Source organism: Nyctibius grandis, chromosome 22 (genome assembly GCF_013368605.1).
Source record: "Nyctibius grandis isolate bNycGra1 chromosome 22, bNycGra1.pri, whole genome shotgun sequence".
Lineage (NCBI taxonomy): Eukaryota > Metazoa > Chordata > Aves > Nyctibiiformes > Nyctibiidae > Nyctibius > Nyctibius grandis.
The window spans coordinates 4,689,265-4,704,057 of NC_090679.1; the positions used below are offsets into that span (position 1 = coordinate 4,689,265).

A 14,793-nucleotide genomic window follows, 5' to 3' on the forward strand; every position below is an offset into this window, starting at 1 on the left:
AGAGTATGCCATGAATACACACTGTAGTAGTAATGAAGTATATAAAGGGTGTGTCTGCCAGTAATGATGTATATGGATCTGGCACCAACTGGTCTCAACCAGACAGGAAATTAGGACTCTGTCTAACAAGACTGGAACATGAGTTTAGTAGTAAACTTGAATTGTAGCTCTGTAAAGCAACTGTATCTCAGATAACCCAAGGAAACAATAGGTAGTAACTCTGTGCTGTTATGAGACATTTTCAGGCATTCCTGGGAATCAATTTTGTATTTTGTCCTCATGTAATGGATTGCCATTCAGTTTTCTGGAATGCCTGCCCTTGGATTGGCATCTGGTATGGTAGAAGTCACAAAATGCAGATAAAGACAGACAGAACAAAGGCACTTTAACATCTTGCAACAATCTATACTAGATATTTATTTTCTACTGCCAAGCAGAAAGAACGGAAACATACTGACTAATTTTTACCAGAACAATAATCACACATCCACCAGTAAACATGAGTGTAGGCCAAAGGAAAGCAAAGAGGAGGCCTTTTGGGGGATAAAGTCTGCTTAAAATGACATTGGTCTGCGTTCCTCCTGGGTCATAGTAGCATGGAAAAGTCTGGTATTTCTTGAAATTGCTTGCAATTGTTTCTATTCGTGCTTTAACTTCTTTAGAGTTCTCCGACTTGCCTGGGACGTACGAGCACTGGAATAAGAAATCAGTGTGATGCATTATAACAGATACTCTAATGCAGGGTTTGTAATTAAGTCAGATTGAGTAAAACAAACATGCTAGTACTGAAAAAAATCTTCTGTGGTTTGGCTAGCATCCCTGGAGATCATCTTGGTTTCCTTATGTCCGTAACCCATTTGCCATGCTTCCCTGTTTCTGTCAGTGTGTCTGCCCCCAGTCTGCAGATGTACAGGTTGGAGTAATGTTGTTGCAAACCAATAATACATATGTGCTTGAAATAAAACTGCAGTCTTCGGGACTGTCACTTCATTATCGAAGTGCCAAGCTCGGATCCCGAACAGAGCGTCTAGGCACCACCACAGCAGAAATGTGTTAGTTGTGCAGAAATTCATAACTGGCTTGTCAGTGTGCAGGAAAAAGTTGCTTCACTGTGCACCTCTGGTTGTACCTCGTAGACAAATAAGAGGAAAGCAGGGCTGTTGGAGGCTTCCTACTTGTCCTCATAACACAGAACTATTTTGACCTATAGTAATGACTTAAAGTTATTCAGTCTTCAGTGAAAATACTAATGGACTTTGAATCACTCATTTTTGTTGTTGTTCATAACAGTTTATTTTCTGCAATATTATTTTGCATACATAATAATGCCTAGGTGTCTGAAGCTGGGAACTGGCCAAGGCAGAAGGGTTCATGACCTGAAGGCTTGTACTTGTACTAATGCAAACAGTAGGTAGGAAATCAGTAAAACACCTCCTCTTGCAGTGAACAAGACTCTTGTTACAATCTACAGTGGATAATTTCTGCTTTGCAACTTCATTGTATGTACCTTTCCCTAAGATAATCACTATAAAGATAGACATTAGCTAGCAAAGTTCTGTTCAGCTTAAGTGTTTTATGCTATCAGGTTTGCACTGTGTGAAACTCTAATCTGTATAATTTCTTTAAGAAGATGAGCACTTGTAGTCCGAGCATGTTTGGTTTGGATTCTGAAAGTGCTTCAGTCTTGGGCATCCAAGATCTGAATTTCACTTTATGTCCCCTTAGAGAGTGTTGAGCTGGAATGAGGCCTCTGACATACTGGTGGTTTTGGAACTGACCTGAACCTGACCCTTCCTGGGACAGTGTACCTGTAAGAGCACTTCTGGTTGTGAGAGAGCAAGCCTAAAAATGTTGAGCTCTCGGCTGATTCCCAAGCAGAGGCACTGGCAGACACAAAAGGATTAACACCCTACTTTTTCTCCTTGCCCAGTCTTTCCAATACTTTCCCAATACTGTGCACCCACATTTCTGTCCCACCCGTGGTCTGCACCCATCCTCTGGGGAAGAGATCCCTAAAATGACAGACCACGGGACTTCTACCCAATGACTCTGCATTACACAGGTGCTTCCTACGGCCTTCTCCATGAGTCCAGGTTTCTGCTGCCATGCTGGCCAGAAACAGTTGTAGACCAAACAAAAGCCAAATGAGTTTTCTGGCTATTATCTTCCAAAATTACTGATTTGTTTCTCCTTTCTGTCTAAAATGTGCATCATGTTCCCAACAATACCTTCATTTCCTCTTTTTCTGCTTGCTTTATTCCCTGCTTCATATGACACACCTAAAATGGAAGTAAAATTGGAATTTGTGCTCTTAAAACAGTTTCTAACTTCAGGTCTCTCCTGTGATAATTCAAAAAGCAACTGAGCAAACCACAGCTTATAAACTATTTCTTACCGTTGGTCTTCAACTCAGAGACTTACATGTTTTTAAATGTTCATAAATGTAAAATATTCATGTTTAGTTGGTGAATTGCTTACCAAGTATTAACTTAATGTTTGATGTAATGTTTAAAACAAAATCCAAAACTGTGTAATTTCTGGAATATTTTAAAAATGTCTTGGTCTAAGCACAGACATTAACATATAAAAGATGAAAAACTCCTACTCTTACTCCGCTGCTTGTTTTAAAAACAATCATCCCTTCTCCTCAAAGGTGTTAGATAGCAGCAGAGAGCGAATATTCAATCTGTGTTGCAAGTACCTTAGGATTTCTTTCCAGTGTATCTTCAGTCTGATAGAGCATAACCTCTTGTCCTGAGGCTGTCAGATTCACCCACACCTGTAGACAGGGGTAAGGAAAGATATCCTCATCCTCTGAGCCTTCGCTGTTTGAGTGGAGAACTTTGTCCTTGATGTTGGCTTTGAGTACCTTGCACACAGTTTCTGTTGTCCAAACACTACAAAAACAAAACAAAAGATACTACTTTTAAATACGTTAGCAGCATCTGTTATGAGTTGCATGCTGGAGGTGCATCTGTGTGTGCTAGCTATGAGTGGTGGCATGGGTAGAGTTCATGGCTGCTCAATCCTGGTGGAGTCCACTTTGCCCACCCCGAATCGATGGCTGTGCCTGGCGAAGGGCTACCATAGGAAGGCAGTGCAGGAAAGCATTTTTTGTTGTTGTTGCATTCTGTGAAGTTAAGATTCTAACCTCATCTGTAATCAGCTTCAAGTGTTATTCAAGAAAGAAAAATTGCTATGGATTTTGATGTTAGGTAGTAAATATTTGGAAGTGCAGTACACTGGTAAAGCCTGACCTTATTTGAAATCTGGCTGAGCATAGTGGAGCTTTTGATGTCTCAGAAATATCTTGACTGTTTTCATTCAATAATTCTCAGAACTCAGATCAGTTCCCATGTTTCCTCCCCCCCCCACCCCTTTTCTTTATGACATGGACCTTTTGCATGAATAAGTAGCAGGATTTTGTCTGGCAAAAGTTCATTTTTTGCTATTATTTATCCCCTTTTCTCAAAAGTTACTCTTTTATGGCTGGTACCACAGTAAGCTTTTGCTTACAGCAGTACCCTTTGGTGGCAAAAATGTAAAGTAATAGTTTCACACCAGTTCTTAAGAAACTAATCTTTTTACATGAAATGTCTTTTGTATGTAATCAGGAGGCTGGAAAATACATAAAATAAATGTAAATTATTCTGTTTTAAAAAGGTTTTTTAAACATGTTTGAACTTAAAGGTGCTCTTAGCAAGAAGAATGAGGTGGGTGTACTTGCTTTCTCCATCAAAATCTGAGAAAAACTGAGCTGCATTCTTCTTGTTACTCTGCGTTTTTGCAAATTGGTTTTGTGTGTGGAGGCAGAACTTACAAAATGAAATAACAATGTGGGCAATAGTAACTTCTTCAGCATTCATTGCATTCTGCAACATTTGCTGTGGTAGACTGGGCTGTTGAAGGTGCTAGTTTCTCGTGATGATTGATTTGAAGGTAAAATGTAGATTCTCGACTGAAAAATTTTACCATGACTTCTGTTGCTCAAGTTTTTATAGTTCTATTTAAAATAACACACCCTCCTTCACATGGAAAAGCTTTTTTTTTGTGTTTTTTTTTTCATTTATGCAAGACTTAGTTTTCCATTATCAAGCTTTGATAAGCATGGCTGTTCTTTATTTTACAGGTTTTCATAGTAAATGTTTTGTTTTACTCTGTTCTCATTCTAGCCCTGAGGATGATCACTCCCTCTTTCTTGTGCTTACCTGTAAATGCCTGATGACTTCTTGGCTCACTTTTATCTTTCTCTTTTATTCTCTCTTAAATTCTTACGAGCTCTTCAAGAACATATTTTTTATTCATTGTACAACGTCCCAACATATATTTTGGCACTGTTTTAATAATCGTATTTGATGCTGACAGGAAAAAGAAATAGCTTTGTATTCATAAACAAGTGACTGTTATTACCTTTTAGTGTAGAAAGGCACAATGGTGATCCCAATAAAAAAGTACATCATCATGGAGCATGCAACCATTCCCAGTCCCAGGCACAGGGCTCTTGTCTCCCCTCGCTTCTGTGCAGTCACCAACTTTTTCCCCAACATCATTTAGAGCTGTGAAATCTGAACGATCTCTTTCTGGTATAAAATAAAATACAGAAAAGGAGAGGGAAACCATAGTTAGGATTGGCTACAGGTATCACAGTTGTGTTACAAGTTTCTGAAATACAATGTATCCCATGGAGGAACAGTCCAATTTTTGAAAAAACTAGAATTTTTTAAAAAAGCTACTGTTTTTTGTTATCAGTAGATTCCTTTTTACTTTCTGGTATTTACCATATAGTCCCTTAAAAAGTATGTGTATGTGGGCTAGGAGATGGGGGTAGGAAAACTTGATTACATTTTGGGAGAGTTCTATTAACAGCCTGATGGTCCTCAGCCTTAATTCAGTCTACTTTATGTCGCTGCTTCTCTGAAGTAAGAGATATTGTGTTGTGTATTGGCAAAGGCTGTATGAAGGGAAAATCCTCCCACAGTAGAATCCTTTTTACATTATGCCTTTTCTTCTGGATTGTGTCTGAAATGTGGTTGTATTACTTCAGATGAGCTGAAATAATTTAAAATTTAACATTTGAGATGCCCAGTTCTGACTTCTGCATGTTTGTTGTTTAGCCTTGTCCATTCAGGGGTGCTCAAAACTTGATGTCTGACCAAATAGCGGAGAAAAGCTGCGTTTTCTAGACAGAAGTAGCATGATGCCACCAAACACAATTGAACAGGATTAGAAAAGACAGTAGGTAAAACTGCTATCATTTCACCACAAGCACCGGGCCAGGACTGCTGCTGGCACTAGCGGGAGAATGCAAACCATGAAGTGCTGGTGTCGGTGTAACACCAGGGGAACTCTTAGGCAGAACTGTCTGAAGTCAAGCTCAGGAGTGGCTGGCGTTTACCCCCCACTCCCTTGCCAAATAGCATTTTAAATTATCTTGCTAATTCTTTGATAAAGAGAATCTGAAAATAATTGCTGTGAAGCCATATGCCATTAAATCAGTATGACTGATGTATAGGATCAATATATAAATGAGCCATAACAGTCACTGAGAGTTCAACCCATCATCAGTATCTGATGCACTGACAGCTGTAACTGGAGGTTTGTGGGGTTTTGTTTTTTCATGAAAACAGGGTGCAAGCTGTAGTTATGGCAAATAATGAAACTGGCAAGATTTGTGTGGGTTTTTTTGGGAGAAGGGAGAAAAGCAAAGCAGAAGGAGAAAGGGAAAATGTTATGTACATGCTGAAACAGGTTTCAGTCCTGTTCTCATGTGCAAGACAATGCTGCATAGCTTCATGCAGTAGCTGGGGCATTTTCAGGATTTCAGCTTCAGGTGCGTGCAACTGTTTAGTGTTTTTCCATACTGGCTGGCCTTCAGGACAGTGTGGTCCCTGCCTAAATCCACCTGTGTTCAGCTAAGCAACAGAGCTAATACCAAGACTTAAGTTTAGATACAGTAAAAGACAAGCACAAGCCAAAGTTAGCAAATAGGCTCTTCAGGTTAACCATGAGCAGATGGTCTCCAGCTGCCCCAAGCTGGCAGAGCTGTGGTGTTACTGAGGGTGGGGGACAACACTGAGTTTAGTGAAAGACAGATAAAGACACCATCAGCTCTCCAAAGAAAGGATGTGAATATAATTTGAATGTTGCTTTCTTTCCTATTAGTTTGGTTTTTCACGGGTAAAAGTGCCTTACTGTGGCTGTTTCATGAGCAGAGGAAAACAGTATTTGAACATTGAAATGCTACTGGTTTTAGACTATTATAACACCTGAATGTTAGAGTTATTGACAATAAAAATACAGAAGTCTATGGACAGTAAAACAGCTTTGATCATTTAGCATAACTTGGGGCTAGTTACAGAATTTTTGAAGTATATATTTTGAAGTTGCTAGTACATCATGTCAAAATGAAAGCCTGTTCTGAGGTGTCCCTAGGAACAAAAGGAGTTACTGTTGGAATACTGAATTTTGTCCAGTTCCATATTTAATTCCTCTTTAAATAAAACATCAGTATCCACTGTGAATTTTGCATACAGCATTTTGAGGGGAATTGTTTTTCTGATGATCGTGTATAATTCACTGGCATTGTAGGAAGCATCTTAAGTTGGAAACTGCCATGTAAGATGAACCTCACCTGCTTACTGGCATTTGAGTTTAATACAGAATGAGCTAATGCCCTTAAATAAGGCTGTATTGTGTTTTTCTTGGTCTATGGGGCTATAAACAGAACACGTGGCATCAAGCACTGTCAGCGTGCTCAGGCAGTGCCTGTGCACTTGTGTATAACCATGCACAGAGGCATGCGCACAGGGCAAGGAAACCTGGGTGAATGTCAGTAGTGGCTGTTCCTTGGAAACTTCTGTCGTTTCTTTTAGTTCTGTGGGGGAAAAGTGGAGATAGCATTTTCAAAAAACAAAGACTTCCAAAATATTTAAAATATTGGAACACGATACAACACAGCACCTTCAGACCAATTGATATTAAACTGTCTCTATCTACAGTGCAGCTTGGGCAGAGGGGAAAATGGAATAGAAGAACATCATTGGTCCTGGAGCACGGGCCCTGAGACCATGTGGTACCTGAGCGGCAGTTCCTTATAACACAGTGGGAAACTAATGACAGACAAGTGAAAACTTGCGTTGTTAGCAAGAAATTCTTACATACAGTAACAATGATTAATCTTTAATTAGTACTGTGGGAAAATGAAAAAGTGAAAGATTGGTACTGCTGCCATGACTTATGGAAAACTTCTAGTGGCCTAGTGCTGTTAATCTCTTGAGTTGTAGGTGAGCCATAATGTTTACGTAGCTATCCCAGTTACGCTGAGAAATAGTGGGGTAATCAGACCCCTGGTTACATGGAAAACAAGAACCGTGGGACTATTAACCAAAGAATTAATAAGAAATGTAACTGCCCCATCAGTGTGCTTGAATGTCGGCCACAAGCGCAGCAGAAGTCCCAGTAAACTCATTCTTCCTAATAATCTGAACCTGCCAGGCCACCTCTTTAAGACACATGAGGAACTCGTATCTGTAAACTGGAAATTTTCAACAGGTGGCCAAGAGGTTTTCCCAGCATAATGCAGTGGTGTTCCCCATCCTGACACCAGCCAGCCTGCCTCACCCTAGTTCTCTGTGTGGGCTGCCAGGTGACCCTGTTTGCCTCTGCTCCCCCAGTTCAGACGTCTGCTCCACCCCAAAGAGAAATAAGGGCGTATGAATTATGCAGAGAATGTTAACAAGAAAGATTGGTCTAAAAATATCTCACTGAGTGCTTCTATAAACATAAAAAACAGCCGAGTAGGTCTCCAGGCAGTGTAAATCAGAGGTGCTCACATCACTGTTGTGTTGCTGTACCATATTAGCTGTAAATGTGGTCCCTAAAACTGAAATACATACTTCCTGCTGCATTTATTTTTACGCTTTAAAATTTAGAAGACCAGAAAAGTCTGTAGCACTATTTCAGGCATGTGCAGAATAATTTAAGAGGAAACTCAAGTCAGTGAAGGAAATCCCATGTGCGTTTTTTTTTTTTCTCCTTTCTTATATAAATATTCTTCTGTTCTTGCGCTGAAAATCCTGCATTTTCTGGCTCTTAAGGCAAGGAATAGTGCATGCATATAAAAAAACATATTTATTTGGAATTTCCCCAGTATTTAAAAGGTTAATCTTTTTCAGACTAAAAATTCTTCTCTTCTGTCTGATAGCTCTGTCAATGTATATTAGCAGGAATGTTGAAACAGCTAATTAAGTGTTTCCTCTGACAAAATCGTTAAGTCTTTGAAAAATGAAGCACTGCAGAGGGCTTGATTGGCCCAGGAAGTCTCTGAGCGTATTTGAATTGGAAGATGTTGACATGCATAACATGGATTTCAGTCTGGCCTTCAAGAACAAATCTAAATGTATGTTTTGCACTGAAGATTGTGGGGTGCCTCCATAATTATTAAGAAAATATACCCTCCAAATCTTTTCATAATGTTCCCTCTCCCTAATCTTCTTCAGTCTAGTTAAATTATACAGTACATTAGCTGTGCAATTTCAATGTATAATCACCGCATTGGCAGCTGCTGGTGATCATCCTAGGGAGGCCATCTGCTCAGGTTTGGAATAGAGTCCCCTGTTTTGATTCGTAGACGTGTTTGATACTCACTGGGAAGTCACTGCCTCCTCCTCCTCCCCCATCTCTGGAGGAGTTTCCAGTGCTGTGACCTCCATGAGTTCAGATAGGACCTCTCAAGCTATTCCAGACTGCTCTTTACTTGGGTATGGCAGTATCAGTGGCACTGATGAATTCATCTTGCTTGCAGAAGAAAGGGTGCTAAACCCTTTCCTCAAATTTAAGTTGGGAATAAATATTAACAGTGAGCTAGTTATTTTTTTGAGCTGCTTTATCTTACACCATATGGTGAAGTTCCCGTGAGCATTTATGTATTGCTTTCAGATGAGCATCAAGTGCTAGTACTGCATCACACCAAGAAGAGTGATGCGAGTCATTCACATCTCTAAAACGATGAGGAGTTTTTAAACAGACCCAGACCCTGTGGCCTCTACTGCCTCTGCATACAAAATAGCCATTTGCTTTTTCCTATCAAGTGCCAATTTAGTGGTCACCTTGTTTTGTTCTCAAAACACCTTGTGTGGACAACATAAAAATTGCTAGCTTTGGGTGTGTAAGAGGAGCATAGGATTCGTTGCCAATTTATTGGCCCAGTACTTTGTGTGAGAACCAGAAGGCAATCCTAAGTTTTATATCTGTAAGTTACAAAATTGCACTTGATTCCCCTCTCCCCACCCTCCATTTCCTACCCTAGCATTTGTATGCATTTCTTGCTGGTAACAGGTCTGCATTTGCCAAAGGTGCTGGGGACAGGGAACACCAGTTTTGTTCATTGAAAATCGATAAGAACCCATTACTTAAGAAGCATTCTGTGCACCTGGGACTACAAATACTGTGTGTGTTACAGAATAAGGGGATGCTGAACCTCAATGGAAATGTGCACAGAAAAGAAGATTCTGCCATGTACTCGTGTACCTGGCTTGGAATCCTGAAGCAGCAATATTTTGTATCATGTTACACATGATACAACTACATTTATTTTATGAAGCATGCTGTATCGTTTTGCTTTATTAATGAACTGTTTACCTGATGTGACACTAGGGTGAATTAAAGAAGTTAGCTTTTTTGTTTTAAAACCTAGGCAGTTGTTTAAGAGTAACTCTGTTAGCTTTTAAACCTGATGGTTCTTAAATTCAAAAAAAAAAAAAAGAAAAAACTTACTTGCTTAGTTCAGCAGTTCTGAAGTTTTTCTAGAGTGCTTCTTTCAGATTCTGTGCAGTACAGGACTGCACAGAATGCATCCATTTAAGAGTATATTTCAGGGAAGCCTGAAAGAGTTCAAGTGCCTGGTTCCTCTCTAACTTAGAGGTAAACAAGCACAGCTCCTAAAGGAATGCTGAACACCCAAATCCATGAAACTTCTAAGAGTAAAGGTGTATTTACCATTAAAATGAATAAAAGCTATGATCTTACATGGGCTGCAGACTCCTAAGATTCTGTTGTTTGTTTGTGAAAATATTACCATTTCCTTTGCTAATAGTTATGGAGAATTATCAGATTGATTTCAGCTACAAAAGAGAGAACAACTTAACTTTCCTGTGGCATGTAGGCTACCTGGGCTGTCCTCCATAGTGCTGCAGATTTAGAAAGATTGTTGCTTACTTTTCAAAACCCAAAGCTATTGCATGCTCCCAAGGAAAAATGGTTGCTTAGAAATATACTTACTGTTTTTGTTGAAATGCTTCTTTCTCTGATGAAAAAACTTCTGTTACATGACAGACTTGGGATAGTGGTGAAACTTAGAGCTGAAAGGGAATTTTATCATTTTTTTTTCCTTTCCTGTACTTCTCTGGGTTTGTTTTGCTGTGGCTGAACTCCTAACTTAGTTCCCCTATTACGAAGCTTTCTGTAACCATAAATGGTAAGGTATGAAAGAGCACTGTCCTTTTTGAGATTAATTGCTGAAAACCAGGAAGCCACAATACTAAGACCCACTACAGCTGAAAAGGCTGAGTTTTCTCATACCCTAGGGCCCCTTTATCACATATCCTCGTGGATTTATCTTAAGCTGTGGTCCTGTTCCTTTTGTACAGCATTTTAGTTTAGAAATCTGATAGGTCTTTTGGGTAAGATGTAAGGAATTGACTGTATCAATGACCAGTGGTACTGATTCTTAATTCTTAATACTTAAGCTGTTAACAGCTGTGTGTGGATGGTTTGTTACCACGAGTTTTGGTCAGTTTGGATGCAACAGATGCTAAAATTTTGCCTGTACATCAGACCCCTATAGACAAGAACAAAGCATCCATCAGTGTCCTCTAGCCAAAAAGCCAAGTCTGCTTCTGGGACATATAAACAGATAACTCAGCACAGAGCTTCAGAGAAGAGCTGAAAAAAGTTGTTTTTTTTGAGAGAAAAACTCTTTTATTGGGAGACTAAAGGAACTGAAATGAGTTAATCCATAAAAGCATTAAGAGTGTTCTGAGCATTGTAAACAAGGGTAGGATCCCCTCCACCCTGCTTTAGGTATCTAACAATTAGCAGTTTCAGCTTAAGATGGTCTTCCGGGCTTGCTTTTGGCAAAAGATTTGAAGTTGGCATGTTCAGAGAATTCATTCTGCCTGAAGATAACAGATGAATCTCCCCCAAAAGCACCTTTTCTATTATTATTGATGCAGAAGAGAGCACACAAACCTAACTTGGATTTAGATAACTGTCTGTTAGACACTTAAAGCTAAGTAAGATGGAACCTGCTACTATCATCTAGCTTGGAAAGATTTATGATCATAGTCATTTTTTTAATATTTGAGAAGTCATGTAGCAAAATTTCAAGAATGACATTTGAAGGTTGGAAAAGGAGCCATATGAACAAAACTTATTCCCAGATAAAACGTCATCTGGTTGGGTGGAGTTTTCTATCATATTTTGATACTGAGAAAACAAGACTGGATATTTCAAAGATTCAGGCTCTGGCTCAAGCAGAAGTCAGGTTTTAATGAGGAATTTATTAAAAGTGATTTTTGGGCTGTGTGATTCAGGAGTCAAGGTAGAAAACAAGTTAAGCCCTGCTGACTGAAATTCATGAATCTCCCGCTCTGGCTGTCTCTTCTGCCTGCTCTCTTTAACTCCAATTGCTAATACACACAAATCAATTTCGAACTGCTGCACTAAGGAGTTCTACTGCAAAATTAACACAGAACTTGTGGATTCCACAGGTAAAACAGAGATGATATTGTTAAAGTTCCTCAGTGTACTGAAGGAGGTGATGGTAGAGTGTTTTGGCTCAGTTTGAGGTGCATTGGTGATTGATTAGAACAGACAGAAGCTATGCTCCAAGTCTGGTGCTACACATTACCTTTTGCTTATTTCTTTTCCACTCGCATATGTTGCAGATGTGCAAGTCCAGGTGGCCACTGGCTCTCTGAGAACTAACCCAATAAAATAATGTGGGTGTGCTAAAGGGAGGTGCTGTGCTGATGTCTACGTCTAACCTTGGGATGTTTTGATGTGCCACTGACCTGTACCGAGTGATGTGTATGCATCAGAGCTGTAACAATGGCAGACCAGATGTTTGTTGTATTATAAACTGTAATTCTGTATTACAGTCTAAAATAGCCTCTGTCTTACTGAAATCACATAGATTTCGCTCCTCCTCTAGCCTTGCTCCTGGCTATTGTGGTGGGGCACTGTGAACTCAGAGGAGCATGGGACCAGCTGTAGCCTCTGCATGAGGATCTGCTGCTGGGACACTAATTCACTGCTCATTTGTAAGCTACGTAGCTGGGGATGCACAGTTTCTCCTGGCCTTACACTGACCCAGAGAAGGGGATGTGGGGTTACTGCTGGAAAGGCCAAGTTCCTGAGAGTGCTCTCCGAGTATGGGTGGCAGAACAAATCGAGGCCAGTTAGGGTCAGCTGGAGTTAAAGGAAGTAACCCCTGTTGGTCAGTGATCCTTTGGCTAGTTTCTAGCCAAGATAAAAAATTTTGCAGGGGCCTTCCCAGGCTTTGCTTGAGGTGCTGTTTTAATGTTTGATCCCTGACTATAATTGAGGGAAGAAAAAGGGAAGACAAACGATGTCTGAGTAGGCTTTTCTGAACTTCAGATACTCCATTTTGAATCTGAACAAGGTTCTTTTCAATGTCTTGCTTCCAACTTATTGGCTAAGGCCAAAATAAATTAAATTTGAGGGATGATTTCCCATGATTCTTTAAAAAATGAGCAATGCTTCAAGTTGGAAAAAACTGCTGTGTCTGTAAGTTACTTGAAGCATCTGCACTTACAGTTATCTGTCTCCAGAACTGCGAGAAGCTATCAGACAAATTAAAGAGAATTAAGATAAATATTTCTGAGGAGTTATTTTCTCTGTAAGTGCTAGTGGAAGAAGAAATGTGGGAGAGAAGGCATGTGGCTCTGACAGAGAAATTATGTAAATATTAGCACACAAGGATTGTGGCTCTGTTTTGTAAATATAAATAGGAAGGAACTGTAAACATTACAACAGTGGTAGGGGAAAAGAGTTTCTGGTGTTTATTTGCTGTACTGCTCGGTGGTGCATCATCTGTATTGTAGAACGCTTTGTTCCAGCTCCCTTTTGTTTCGGATAGGGCCTGGTCATTGCAGGTGTGTGTTAGTTCAGAGGACTTTTAACCCTCCCAAGGAATCGGACTGACTTTGCTGTGATTCTGAAGCTTCAAGGAAGCTCAAGAGAGTCTGATTTGACCCCACGTGCTACTGAACAGTTTGTTGCTGTGACATCACATGAGTTAAACTTATTTTGTGTTTGCAGGTGGCCTGTTATGCATTAGGCTGTCCTATGTAACACATGGATCTTGCTGGAAGTCCTAGTCAGATTATATAAAGTGTCTGTAGGCAAGCAGAGGTGATGTCAATTTGCAAACTGTAAACTCCCTTTTGACTCTCATGTAAAGAGCAGTTCAGGAGTTAAAAAGGGGACAGGATTAAAAAAAGCAGTATCTTTTAGTTGGTCAGAACTGCTTATTCTGTTCTTCTAAGTTGATCATCCATAAGGGTTGTTTTCATGTTAGGGCATGAGAAAAACTTAATGGCTGTGAGACAGAGCCGGTTTAATAAGTATTGCTGTTTAATTTCCAGGACTGTGTTGCTTCTAAAGAACCAGTGAGCTGTGAAATGAGAACAGTTGTTTGGATCTTCAGAGAGCCCCGCAAAGTTATTAGCTCCCCTCTTCCTAATTGGAACATATTCATAGTGTAGTACACTGTCATTTTTAATGGGCATCACCAAGAGAAGCTGTGGCTCTTGAAAAGGAACAGTCACATATTAAAACTGATGTGAGTTAGAAGGAGCAGGATGTCCTAAGTGTTGGTATGTCTAAATCAGGCAGACTTTAGGACTCAGCTGCTTCCTTTTATGTAACTAAATTAACAAACTCTTTGGACTTGCTGATAAGTCACCAGTTTCATGAGGGCTGAGGGAGTCCTCAGAACTTGTCACATTGATACATAAGCAGGGATTTTGAATTGTTTTGTTTGGCCTCTAACTTCACAGCGTGGTGGCTGTGCACTTGTGATGATTCCCAGAGTGAAAGGTAGCTGTGCCATGATGGCCCTCCCTGCCATGTGTTGTACCTGTAGTAAAGCATAACGCTGTGGTAGGACTTCATTTCTCTCTGAAGTTATTGAGAACTCCCTTACCACTGTATCTTAAAACTGAAGTTAGAGAGGATGCTTAACTGTTTGCTGGATCCAACCCTCTGTGGATACATACTAACTGATTTCAGAGAATAAGTGCATGGTTTTCAATCAGAGAATAAGTGCAAATGCTCTTTTCTCAGTTTGGATCTTGTATGTGTAATCAGTTCTTAATAATGTTTTCCCAGTTAGAGGAGCCCTCAATATTTAAAACAAACCAACCACCACTACAAAAAAACCAAAACAAACAAACAAAAAAAAAAAACAAAACAAAAAAACAACTTACACCACATTGTTTAGAACTTTCAATTCTGAATTTAAAAGTATTCTACAAATTTGCTTTATTAGATGGGCACAAGGAGATAACTGCCTTTGCCTGGCAAATGTGAGGCACATGACTGAGTATGCTGAGTTTCCGCACCGTGCTCTGTCCAGTTTGTAGGTAGAAGTACAGGAGAGGTATGGAGGTTCCTCTGAGACCATGGCCTCTTCCTCCTTTTATCTGTTACAGTGACTTGTGCTGTCTCACTGTTATGTGTTTGGCTGTATTGACAGTAGCAAGCAAATCT

The 14,793-nt window shown here is 39.9% G+C and overlaps 1 protein-coding gene across 1 annotated transcript; it reads right to left on the reverse strand.

Moving 5' to 3' along the window:
- Positions 1–399: 399 nt before the first annotated feature.
- KCNMB1 (potassium calcium-activated channel subfamily M regulatory beta subunit 1) lies at positions 400–10,427 on the reverse strand. The gene is made up of 4 exons (XM_068417234.1): positions 10,279–10,427; positions 4,411–4,580; positions 2,702–2,897; positions 400–693 (listed from the first exon to the last, which is right to left on the reverse strand). The coding sequence occupies exons 2-4, from the start codon at positions 4,548–4,550 to the stop codon at positions 424–426; spliced, it is 606 nt and encodes a 201-aa protein (XP_068273335.1). The 5' UTR covers positions 4,551–4,580; positions 10,279–10,427; the 3' UTR covers positions 400–423.
- Between the last annotated feature and the right edge of the window lie 4,366 nt (positions 10,428–14,793).

Coding starts and splice junctions, on each gene's coding strand:
- KCNMB1 (XM_068417234.1), bottom strand. CDS start 4,550: ATGATGTTGGGGAAAAAGTTGGTGACTGCACAGAAGCGAGGGGAGACA. Junction 2,898..4,410: donor GTGCCTTTCTACACTAAAAG/GTAATAACAGTC, acceptor TTGTTTTTGTAG/TGTTTGGACAACAGAAACTG. Junction 694..2,701: donor CACTGGAAAGAAATCCTAAG/GTACTTGCAACA, acceptor TTCTTATTCCAG/TGCTCGTACGTCCCAGGCAA.